The sequence below is a fragment of the Enhydra lutris genome, unplaced genomic scaffold, assembly GCF_002288905.1.
Source record: "Enhydra lutris kenyoni isolate GAN:26980312 unplaced genomic scaffold, ASM228890v2 scaffoldscaffold23, whole genome shotgun sequence".
Taxonomy (NCBI): domain Eukaryota; kingdom Metazoa; phylum Chordata; class Mammalia; order Carnivora; family Mustelidae; genus Enhydra; species Enhydra lutris.
Genome location: NW_019154107.1, coordinates 18147685 through 18161359, shown reverse-complemented (window position 1 = coordinate 18161359; position 13675 = coordinate 18147685). Strand labels below are relative to the sequence as shown.

Below are 13675 nucleotides of genomic sequence, written 5' to 3'. Positions count from 1 at the left end.
TCAGAAAAATTAAGTCAGTGTGATGATAAGGTTAAATGTAAATGGCCAAACTATAAGATATCTAGAAGAGAACATACAAAAAATAAAAGCAACTTTGCATTTGGTAATGAGTTTTTAGATACAACACCAAAAGCATAACCCAGGAAAGAAAAAATTGATTAGTTAGACTTTATAAAGATTAAAAATTTTTTCTCTGTGAAAGGCACTGTTAAGTGCATGAAAACACAAACTACAGATGGAGAGAATATTTTTTTCAGAACAAGTACCTGCAAAGGATTTATATCCAAAATTTACAAATGATTCTCCAAGCTCAACAAGAACAAAACCAAAAATCCAATTAAAATACAGGTAAAAGATCTCAATAAACTACTCATCAATGAAAACATACAAGTGCCAAATAAATATATAACATGCTCATCGTCATCAATATTAGGAAACTACAGATTAAAACAATGAGATACCACTATTAGAATGGCTACAATCCAAAAAACCTGACACCACCAAATGCTGGTGAAGATGTAGAACAACAGGGGATCTCATTCACCGCTGCTGGGGATGCAACATGCTACAGCCACTTTAGAGCATAATTTGGCAGTTTCTTACATACCTAACCGTATGCTTCCTATACAACCCAGCATCTATAATACTAGGTGTTTATCCAAATGATTTGAAAACATATATCCATGCAAAAACCTAAGCAAATGTTCAAGCAATTTTTTCATATTTCCCCAAAACTAGAATCTACCAAGACGTCCATTATTCAGCTATAAAAAGAAATGAGGTAGGAAGCTACAAAAAGATACAGACCAACCTTTAATGCATATTGGTAGTGAAAGAAGCCAGTCTGAGAAAGCTACGTAATGTATGATCCCAGCCACATGATACTCTGGAAAAGATAAAACTATAGAGTTAATAAAAAAGATCAGTGGCTACGTGGGGCTCAGAAAGTAGGGAGGGATAAAAAGGTGAAAGATGGGGGGATGTTAGGGCAGTGAAGATTATTCTGTATGATACTGTATGTTGAACATACATTTGTCAAAATCCATGTAACTGTATGACACGAAAATTAAACCCTAATGTAAACTATGGTCTTTAGTTAATAATAACATATCATATGGGTTTGTCACTTGTGACAAGTATGACACATTGATGCAAGGTGTTATTAAGAGGGTACTGTGTTGGGGCTTGGGAATGGGGTATACAGGAACTCCCCATACTTTATGTGCAAGTTTTCTGTATACTTAAAAAAATGGCTCTAAAAATAAAGTCTTATTAAAAATGTATGGTTTGATACTGTCTATTCCCACCAAACCACAATGGTATTACAATAAACTTCTGCCTCCTCACAGTAAAGATAATACTTTGCTTGTTCTCCATATGTTCTGTATGATTACACTATGCAGCTGAAGACATGACTATTGTTTCTAATTTTCCTTCTTAATCTTATTCCTTCAATTAATATTTTTTCTTATTTATTTATTTTATTTTTATTTTTTTTAAGATTTTATTTATTTATTTGGCAGATGGAGATCACAAGTAGGCAGAGAAGCAGGCAGAGAGAGAGGAGGAAGTAGGCTCCCTGCTGAGCAGAGAGCCTGATGCGGAGCTTGATTCCAGGACCCTGGGAGCATGACCTGAGCTGAAGGTAGAGGTTTTAACCCACTGAGCCACCCAGGCACGCCTTTTTTTTTTTTACTTTTTTTAAAACTAAGGCTTTTCCCCCCTCTCTCTCCTTTTTAAAGATTTATTTATTTATTTGAGAGAGAGATAGAGAGGGAGTGTAAGTGGGGAGAGGGACAGTGGGATAGAGAGAATCCTGAGGCCAACTCCCTGCTGAGCATGGAGTCCAACATGGGGCTTGATCCCAGGACCCAGAGATCATGACCTGAGCTGAAATCCAGAGTCAGATGCTTAACCAACTGAGCCATCCAGGCACCCCTTCTTCAATTAATATTTATGGGGTACCTGTTCATAAGTAAGTTACTATACTACTTGCCATGAATTTCCTAGCACAGACTACAGTCCATTGTCCTTTCTTGTAGTACAGAGGCTGCTCTTAAGAATTGGCCATTTTGCACTACTGTACACATAAGACCCTCAGCAATTCCTTACCGCGTGCTGTGAAGAAACAGATCTTTATTCTTTATTCCTAAAGACTGAATTACTTAGCTTGATAATTTTTTGGAAGAATTGAAAAATATAATTGCTTTACTCATTTCCTGACCCAAATGAGTTTGGCTCTATGACCACAAAAAATTGTGTAATTTATTGATTAAATCTCCTCTAAATATTATTCATTATTTTAAAGCATCATCTTGTGATATAAGGTCTTATTTGCCACATATGCTATAAATCTATTCAAAGTATGTTTTAAACTATTAACAAAACTGCTGCTTTAACATAAAGCAATATTTATATTCCTTTCTTTAATGTAGAGAAACAGTAATATCTTTGGATTGTTATGAAACAGGTAAAGGATATTTTTTGACCCAAGATTTGAGAATTTCACATCATGGTCCCTCCCGCTTCCTTTTTTTTCCTCTTAACTAATCTCAATGACTACATTTTATGAAGGAACATTACGGCTCTGCATGTCTATGAAACTTCCATTAGCAAGTTACATTTCTTCCAGGTAATTTTTTTTAAGCTCTTCACCCAAAAGCATATGTTTTAAAGTTGATCACTTGTGAATTGTGCTATCAAGATTTGCAACATCTTGATGTCACATGCATTCACAAAGTGTTTTAAATGGCCATGTTAATTTTCAATTAATGAAAATAAGATATTATATAGAAATATGATATATATATATATATTTATCAATAAGTACTAATATAGACATCAAAACTCTATATGGAACAGAAAATTAAAATAATGACACAATAAGATACAATCCATATATAGTTATTTAATACTTTTTCTTCTAACTTTTGTGATTTCTGAATAACTGACTAGGTGGATCCTCAAGATCTTTCTCTTTATTCTAATTTCATGAATTTAGTCTTTTGCTCACTAAACAATATTTACTGAAGCCCTAGAATGTATAAAACACTTACTAAATGGTGATTTTTGTGCTCTAGAATCTCATGTTCTTGAAGAATGAGAGATAAAGAAGAAACCAAATATTTATGCTAATTGTTGACCACACAACAGATTTATGAGCACAGATGAATAGAACAAGGGAGATGTGCAATAACTATTAATGAATTAGAAATGGTCACCACATCATTTTGCTCTTTCCCTCAGGCATGTTGAATGAATAGAATAATAGAATCCAGGAACCCTATGGTTCTCTAGTTAAGTACTTCTAAATGGATGCCAGGTCTATGTTACCTGCTCCCAGTCTACCCATGCTACTCTTAACTCCAGCCATTCTAACTACTTTCAGTTCTTTCAATAGAACCATGGTCTCATCCCTCTAGAACTCTGTACATAGAATATCCTCCTCCTGGAACTCCTTCACTCCCTTCCCTAATCTGCATTGCAAATGACAACTTAACCTTAAAGATTCAGTTTAAAATACCTGTTGATGGAAATAATTTATTGTGCACCTAGGTAGTAAGTTTACAAAAATGAATAAAACATGGTCCCATGGGGATTCTCACTTCCTTTCTTCCTTTCTTTCTTTCTTCTTTAATATTTTTATTTGTTTATTTGACAGACAGAGATCACAAGTAGGCAGAGAAGCAGGCAGAGAGAGAGAGAGAGAGAGAGGGGAAGCAGTTTCCCAGCCAAGCAGAGTCTGATGTGGGGCTTGATCCCAGGACCCTGGGATCATGACCCGAGCTGAATGCAGAGGCTTTAACCCACTGAGCCATCCAGGTGCCCTGGGATCTCACTTTCTATAGAGTAAAATATAATTGGAATAAAACATCACCTTTCCATATGCTTATTCTCTAATTATATGCAATAATTATAAAGCTCTATGTTCTTTTAATTTGCCTGCAGAAATAAGCTCGGGTCCTTTCAGTTGATTTTACAATTAACTTAATATTTATTGAATGCTAACTTTGATTCAAGCATTTGCAGGAGAAAAGCACATTAGGAATATTATAGCCCTCTAAAATAAATGACCATACTATGAATTTCATATTGGGTTTATATTTTGATATTAAGGTAGACTGTCAGTTTGTTCTCTTGCATACAACAGTAATTTTTCTAAGACAACACCTGTATTATACTGGCCTAACTGGAATATTGATCTTTGGAAATTTTGTTGAATGAATAAAATGAGTAATTCTAAATTATTTTCCGAAGCTTGATTCATTACTAGATACCTAATAGGAACTAATTCTGAACAAAGCCTAGTACTGCAAATACAAAAGACACAGGAGAAATTGCAAAAAACAACAACAACAACAAAAAAAACACCCAATTTTATATATTATGCCTATGGAAAACATACATAAATGTGCATGTGTATGTATATGTGTATATATATGTATATATATATACACATAAATGGTCAAGTAAGATTATATTGTGATGAGAAGAACAATGAGTAGAATTTAGAAACAAGTGGAGAGGAGATAGGAAGGGCATTTTTAGAAGCAGACAGAAAGAGAAGACAGGTGAGAAGTAATGGAGAAGACACTCTGAGAATAGTGACTTTGTTTTCCTTAAGACTGAAGCACAAGATCTGTTTTAGACAGCGGAAAGAAGAAATCAAAAAGGTCAGAGAGAGCTAGGACCATGAACAGCATGCATAATTTAGATGCTGCTTTGTGTAAGCAACAGGAAAGCATCAGATGCTTTTGACAAGGGAAGTCACATGTTAATAACAATGTTTTAAGAAGACTGGTTTTAGTGCAATGTATAAAGTAGATTGGAATGAAAGGGACGACAGATAGAGAATCCAATGAGGTGATTTCTATTGCTCAAACATAAAGGAAAAACCATCTGAACTATTACTGAGCTAAAATATATATAAGTAGCAAAGGGTAACATCATTGGGTATAATTGAAAAATACAATTTAGGGAGCTTATTTCCAACATTTTTTTTTTTGCTAATATTGCATTTGAAAAAATATTGGTTATGATAAAATCAGTTGAAGCCATTTCCATAGTCTTGAAAAGCTTTTTGAATGTATTAAATATATTTACATTTAAACAAAAATATCTAATAATTTGAAATATCTTTGGAAGTTATAAAATAAGACTACCCAACTTCAAGACTTACTATAAAGCTACAGTAATCAAGACAGTGTGGTATTGGCCAAAGAACAGGCAGATAGATCAGTGGAACAGAGAGTCTAGAAATAGACACACACATATATAGTCAACTGATCTTTGACAAAGGGCAAAGGAAATATAATGGAGCAAAGAAATTCTCTTCAACAAGTGGTGCTGGAACAACTGGACATCTGCATGCAAAAAAAAAAAAATCTAGATACATACTTTATACTCACTACAAAAGTTAACTCAAAATAGATCATAAACCCAAATTCAAAACACAAATCCATGAAGCTAGTATAAGATAACATAAAAGAAAACCTAGATAACCTTGAGTATGGTGATGCCTTATTAGATATTAGAGCAAAGACACAATTCATGAAAGAAAAATTTGTAAGTTGGATCCTATTATCATCAAAAACTTCTCCTCTGTGATGGACAATATCAAGAGAATTAGAACACAAGCTACAGACTGGGAGAAAGTATTTGTGAAAGACACATTTGATAATGGACTATTATGCATTATCTGTAAAGAACTCTTAAAACTCGACAATAAAAAAACCACAAACAACCCAACTTAAAAACGGGCCAAAGACTTTATCACACAGCTCACCAAAGAAGGTATACACATGTCACGTAAGCATTTGAAAAGGTGTACTGTGCACCATGTCATTAGGGAAATGCAAACTAAAACTACAATGAGATACCACTACACTTCTTTTTTTTTTTTAAAAATTTTTTTTTTTTTTATTTGACAGAGAGAGAGAGATCACAAGTAGGCAGAGAGGCAGGCAGAGAGAGGGGGAAGCAGGCTCCCTGTCGAGCAGAGAGCCCGATGCGGGGCTCGATCCTAGGACCCTGGGATCATGACCCGAGCCGAAGGCAGAGGCCTCAACTCACTGAGCCACCCAGGCGCCCCCCACTACACTTCTTTTAAAATGGCCAAAATCCAGAACACTGATAGCATCATATGCTGATGAGGGTATAGAGCAACAGGAACTGTCATTCACAATTGGTGAGAGTACAAACTGGCACAGCCATTTAGGAAGACAGTTAGGCAATTTCTTACAAAACTAAACATACCTTTGCCATAGGATCCAGCAATCATGCTCCTGGGTGTTTACCCCAAAGATTTGAAAACTTATTTCCACAGTAAAACCTGTACCCAGATGTTTATAGCAGCTTTGTTCACAATTACCAAAACGTGGAAGCAACCAAGACATCCTGTAGCAGGTGAATGGGTAAATAAGCTGCGGTATATCCAGACAGTAGAATATTACTCAATGCTTTAAAAAAAAATGAGCTATCAAGTCATGAAAAGACATGGATAAACTTCACATGCATATCACTAAGTAAAGAAGACAGGCTACATACTCTATGATTCCAATTATATAGCATTTGAAAAAGTCTAAACTAGGAGACTAGGTTTCCAGGAGTAGGAGAGAGAGATGAATAGGAAGAGCACTGAGGATTTTTTAGTGAAGTGAAAATACTCTGTATCATTAGATGCATGCATGTCATTCTTATTCTTTCTAAATTCATAGAATGTATAACACCAAGAGTGAATCAATCCCAAGGTAAACTATGGACTTTTGGTGATTTTGATGTGTCAATGTAGGTTCATCGTAGGTAAAAAATGTACCATTCTATTGGGTGAAGTTGACAATCAGGAAGGCTATGCATGAGTGGGGGCAAGAGGTGTATGAGAAATCTCTGCACCTTCTTCTCAAATTCTGTCATAAACCTAACACTGTTTTAAAAACAGGTTTTTTTAAAAGACTACATACTGGGTGATTTTATTTATCTATAATATCCAAAAAAAGGCACGATTATAGACACAGAAAGCAAATCACTGGTTGCCTGAGACTGGGGGTGGGAGCAGGAGTTGAATGCAAAGGGACTTGAGGGGTATTTTGGGAGAAATGGGAGAGTTCCAAACCTGGAGTGTGGTTATGATTGCAAATTCTACAATTTTTCAAAGAAATTATTGAAATGTATACTTATAATGAAATTTCATGACATGTTTGTTATATCTTAAAAACAGGTGTAAAATATACTGTACATGTGAGATAGGTAAAAGTATTATGCTCATTCTGCCTATGCTATCACAAGTGTAACAAGGATAGCTATGGTGGAGCAGAATAATAATACAGAAAATAGAATCAATATAGGTCACCTGATCGATCACCTCTGCTTAGTTAAACCACTTCATAACCCCAAACCATTAAAGTTTACTGAAAAATAATCCATTGACCTTTAAAATATTTTCTAGATATGTCTCCTGAGGTGAGGGAAATAAAAGCAAAAAATAAACTATTGGGATTACATCAGAATAAAAAGTTTCTGCACAGAGAAAGAAACAATCAACAAAACTAAAAGACAACCTCCTGAAAGGGAGATGGTATTTGCAAATGACATATCTAATAAAGGTTAGTATCCAAAATCTATAAAGAACCAATACAATTCAACACCCCAAAACCAAATAATCTAATTCAAAAATGGGCAAAGTTATGAACAGACATTTCTCCAAAGAAGACATACAGATGGCCAACAGACACATGGAAAGATGCTCAGCATTAGGGAAATGCAGATCAAAACTCCAATGAGATATTACTTCACACCTGTCAGAACGGCTAAAATTACCAATGCAGGAAACAACAGGTATTGATGAGGATGCATGGAAAAGGAAAACCTCTTTCACTGTTGGGAATGCAAAGTCACTGTGGAAAACAGTATAGAGGTCCCCCCAAAAAGTTAAAAATAAGGGGTGCCTGGGTGGCTCAGTTGGGTAAGCATCCAACTTCTGTTTTAGCTCAGGTCATGACCTCAGGGTTGTAAGATGGAGCCCCATGTCAGGCTCCACATTCACTGTAGGGTCTGCTTGAGATTCTCTCCCTTTAATTCTCCCCCTGTCTCTGCCCCTGTCCCCACCTGTGTGCATGTGTGCTCTCTCTCTCTAAAATAAATGAATAAAATCTTTTTAAAAAGTTAAAAATAGAACTACCCTATGATCCAGCAATTGCACTTCTAAGTATGTACCCAAAGGAGACAAAAATACTGATTCAGAGAGACACATGAATCCTGGTATTTATGGCAGCATTATAAACAATAGCCAAGTTAGGGAAAGAGCCCAAATGTCCACTGACAGAAGAATGGATGAAGAAGATGGGGGGGGGGTCTATGTATAAAACAGGATATTACTCAGCCATCAAAAAGAATTAAATCTTGGAATTTGCAAAGATGTGGATGGAGCTAGAGAACATTATGCTAAGTGAAATGAGTCAGTCAGAGAAAGTCAAATACCATATAATCTCACCCTTTTATGGAATTTATGGGGGAAACAAAGAGAGGCAAATGAGGAAAAAGACTCCTAACTATACAGAAAAAACTAAGGGTTACTGGAGGGGAGATGGGTGGAGGATAGAATAGGTGATGGGAATTAAGGAGGCACTTGTTGTGATAAGCACCAGGTATTATGTGGAAGTGCTGAATCACTATATTTTACAGTTGAAATTAATATATACACTGTATGTTGACTGGAATTTAATAAAAACTTGAAAAAAAACTACATTGAGCTATTACCTTACACCTGTCAGAATGGCTAAAATCAAAAACACAAGAAACAACAGGTGTTGGTGAGGATGTGGAGGAAAAGGAACCCTCGTGCACTGTTGGATACAGAATACACTGTTGGATAGAGAATACAAATTGCTGTAGCAACCGTAGAAGACAGTAGAGAGGTTCCTCAAAAAGTTAAACACATGGGGCGCCTGGGTGGCTCAGTGAGTTAAGCCTCTGCCTTCAGCTCGGGTCATGATCTCGGGGTCCTGGGATCGAGCCCCACATTGGGCTCTCTGCTCAGCAGGGAGTCTGCTTCTCCCTCTCTCTGCCTGCCTCTCTGTCTACTTGTGATCTCTGTCTGTCAAATGAATAAATAAAATCTTAAAAAAAAAAAGTTAAACACAGAACTACCCTATGATCCAGCAATCGCACTCCTGGGTATTTGCCCAAAGAACAAAAAACACTAATCCAAAAGGATATACGTAACCCTATGTTTGTTTATTGCAGCATGATTTACAATAGCTGAATTATGGAAGCAGCCCAAGTATCCACTAATAGATAAATGGATAAAGAAGAAATGATACACACACACACACACACACAGACACACACACACATACACACACACACTTCAGCCATAAGAAAAATTGAAATTTTGCTATTTGCAATAGCAAGGAGGGAGGGAGAGAGTATTATGCGAAGTGAAATTAGTCAGAGAAAGACAAATACCATATGATTTTACTCACATGTGGAATTTAAGAAACAAAACAAACAAACAAAGGAAAAAAAAAAACAAAGAGAGAGGCAAACCAAGAAATGGACTCTTAACTACAGAGAACAAACTGATGGTTACCAGAGGGGAGGGGTGGGGGGAAGGGTAAAATAGGTGACAGGCATCAAGGGTACGCTTATTATCAAGAGCACTGAGTAATGTACAGAATTGTTGATCACTATACTTTATGCCCCAAACTAATATAACATTGTATGTTCACTTTACTAGAATTAAAATTAAAAAAACTTAATGAGAGTGGGCTATAAAAATACATTAATAACAGTTTCTGAAAAACAAATAGAGGGGTGCCTGGGTGGCTGAGTCAGTTAAGTGTCCAACTTTTGATTTCAGTTTGGGTCATGATCTCAGGGTCCTAAGATCAAGTCCCTCATCAGGCTCCACACTCAGCACAGAGTCTGCTTGAAATTCTCTGTCTCCCTCTGTCCATGCTCATGTGCTCTCTTTCTCTCTCTCTCTCTCAAATAAATAAATAAAATCTTAAAGAAAAAAGAAAAACAAATAGAAATATCATCCTAAATTTCAGTTTCTATTTACTTCTGTTTCTTGTTTTTTTGGTCTTCACTTTGCAGACTATTTTTCCAATGTTTAATTAAAAATTATGAAATATATTAATCTGATTCATAGAAGCAATACTTCTCTGGCTTAAACAGTGAAAGATGACATAATAGAATTTTCCATCTTAAATTTTTTTCTCAATTCAGCATAAGTTAAATTCACAAAACCAGTTACATACTTTTGCTTGATATATTACCTCGTCTGACTTGTCAGCCTGAAGTCAACAACAGATTCCTTAAATAAACCAATGCCTTCAATATCAATGACATCATCCACATCAGGCTCAGTAGCAACCAACGTTATGGGAAACTTCCAAATCCCATCTGTTATGCACTCTACTTTCAGTGTAATATGAGTCCTTAAACAGAAAGAGAGATTACAAAGGAATCAGGAAAACAAGCAAAAAGAGAATATAATATAGCAGACCAATATCTAGGGTGAAAATGTAAACAAACCTTGTGGTTTTGGTAAAAAATACTTGGGACTTTTAATTCTTTTTTTATTTTTTATTTATTTTTATTTTTTAAAAGATTTTATTTATTCATTTGAGAGAGAGAGATACAGAGAGAACACAAGCAGTGGGAAAAGAAAGAGGGAGAGGGAGAAGCAGACTCCCTGCTGAGCTGGGAGCCCAGAGAGGGGCTCCATGTGGGGCTCCATCCCAGGACTGGGAGATCATGACCTGAGCTGAAGGCAGATGCTTAACCATCTGAGCCACCCAGGCACCCCCAGGACTTTGAATTCTTAAAAAAAAAAAAAAAAAGCAGGTGACTGTGAATTACATTTTAGGAATAAATTTTAGGTCTTTGATTATGTTATCAATCTCCTTGTGAGATAATTATTTTGTAGCACATCTTATCTATGCCATAGTTATTTACTAAGAACCAGTAAAATATGCAGAATTGACTGCAAATTTTCTGTAACCAGCACAGAATATCGTACGTAACATTTAAGAATCCAAGGCTAGGTTGGCAAAGGGACCCAGGTGTTATACAGATAGGTTTGTGTGGAAATTTTGTTCAAAAGGAAACATTGTGAGAAAGTTTTTTAAATTCTTATTTCATGTAGAAAAAATTATATTTCCTGTGGACACTTACAAAGCTCATAAAATTGACTTAAAGATTTTAAAAATAAAATTGTAATTTTAACTGAAATTAAAAGGCCACAAACACTTTACATAATAACTTATAATTAAGTGGCAGCTGAATTAATGAAGTGAGTAGAGATCGCCTTTCTAAGCATTTGGCTATGAAGGAGTGGAAACATAGGGCAGTAGGTGAAACTGAGGAATGATTACTTGTTTGTTTGCTTGCTTAGGGTGGAAATAATGCAAACATGTAATGGTGTGACTGCAATATTGTATGTCAGATTGGAAAAAGAAATCACAATCCTTTTACATAAAACTTTCAGAAAGAACAGCAGGTCAAGAGTTCCAGGAGAAAGTTGAGCTAAGATAATTATTATTTCTTAAGAAACCCTAAGACAAATGATATTGATCATTTATTTATTAAAAAATGTTTAGACCTCTGTTAAATTAGAATCATCAGGCTGATTCATGACCATAATACTAACTATTAATCTCTCAAATTTTTGTATCAGACCCTTGATTTTTACTGAAAGAAAAGGTGAAGACCTGTAGAAATAATCTTCTTTGTTTCTGTAAAAACCATCAGTTAGGGCCCTGATCATTATTTTTTTTTTATTATTACATACACTATTCTGTGAAAAGAGGAATGTGAAAAATCACCTTGTATTAACTGTTGTGAAATAATGTTATATTTTCTTTTCACCAAAACGAAAATTTTGTTTTTTTTACTTCACCAAACAGGAAGAAAATAACTGAATTTAATACTTATTTTATTTATCTAGGTAAAGCATGGCTTAGGTATAATTATTTTCTTGTTCTTTTTCATAATTTAGAGCTATTGGGTTCATTTTGGTTTTTCTCATTTAACTGTGTGTCTTCCAGCGAACCATCCCAAATAAATAAGGAAGAAGAAATGACAAATGTCAATGAATATATACATACATACACAAAACAGAATTATTAAACTAGATCAGAATATCACACAGCACTCACAAAAATTTATGAATCATGCATACAAGTTATCCTAAAACAGTTTTGCAAACATTCACCAAGAAGCTCTAAATCCACAAAATGTTGAAGGGGTATAAATTCATACTGGTTGTGTTCATATTCATCAATGATAACATTCTCCCCTTCTGGTTGTTGCTGGTAATTTCCATATCACTAGGTCAACATAACCCTAACCTAAATGTGAAAAAAAAAATACTATGAAACAAACACAAAAAGCTATCAAAATGGAAGAGAAGATAAATGTTTACAGTATACTACCTTCTTGCAGCTTGCTTTTACTACTGTTTCCGGAAGATGACCCTGGTATCTTTTAGTTATTGAACTATATAGTCAGGGCACATGGCTACATCAAATACCTAGTTAAACTATAGAAAAGATTATAAGAACAGGTAATACTTCAGCTGTCTTTTCATTGTGAGGCTGTATTTTGTACTTTGTGTGTATTGTGGTACTGATCAGTATCTCTGTATTAAGACATAAAGAAAGCCCTATTTCAGACGTGACCTATCATACAGCATTTGCATGTGCTAAGTACCAGCTGCCTGAGAAGTAAATATAAACACACTGGGTGAGGTTTCGCAGAAGAAAGACATTCAAAGTCACTATTCTCACAGATTCCAATATGATCTTAAACCTGACTAAAGGATGTGCAGTGATAGAATGGTAAAACAGAAATGACAGCAACTACGAAGTAGAACACAGCTGAGGCATTTTTTATCATTTGAACTGGTTCTTTGAAGTAGTATCAAGAAACATGATGTTGGGGTGTCTGGGTGGCTCAATACAAGTGTCCAACTAGTGATTTTGGTTCAGGTCATGATCTCAAGGATCACAAGATTGAGCCCCTCACCAGACTCTGTGCTCAGTGGCGAGTCTGCTTGAAGATTCTGTCCCTCTGCCCAACCCCTGTCCTGACTTGCTCTCTCAAATAAATAAATTAGTTAAAAAAAAAAAAAGGAAACATTATGTTCTTAATGCACAGCACCAAGACAGTAATATTTTTTAAAATTTTACAAAGTGCACTGCTATTTTGTGAATATTATACCCTAATGATCTCTGGGAGGTCACAATTTGTGAAGGATATCTTAGATTTCTAATCATTTGGACTATTTTTTCTCATCAGAATACATTTCAGAGTTTGATAGCTAGAGATAATCTAGCCCAAAATATTGACTTCAACAGCATCACAAAGTAATACAATCCAAACATAAAAGATGGAAAAATCAACATGATTTTGTTTAATAGAGTAATAATATGTAGTTTCAAAAAGTAATAATATTATCTAAAGAAAAGAGATTTACCTCAATGGTTTCTTTGGTGCAAATACCACATTGAAGACCAATGTTATCATTTCAGTTTCGATATGATAAGATTTTTTCATGATATATAAAGCCACACAGGATTCTAAGCTAGACTTCATAACTTCGGATTCAAATTGAATTTCATATTCAAATTCACGTTTCACAGGCGTATCTATGAAAATAAAGATTGAAATG

At 35.1% G+C, this 13675-nt stretch overlaps 1 protein-coding gene across 1 annotated transcript in view; it reads right to left on the bottom strand.

The window, feature by feature from the left end:
- LOC111150500 (cilia and flagella associated protein 47) overlaps window positions 1–13675 on the bottom strand; it is a 526123-nt gene that overhangs the window by 33975 nt on the left and 478473 nt on the right. The window contains exons 61-62 of the mRNA XM_022507981.1: window positions 13481–13652; window positions 10278–10439 (exon numbers count right to left, since the gene is read on the bottom strand). Coding sequence (XP_022363689.1) covers window positions 10278–10439; window positions 13481–13652 — 334 coding nt within the window. The remainder of the gene's footprint in view (window positions 1–10277; window positions 10440–13480; window positions 13653–13675) is intronic.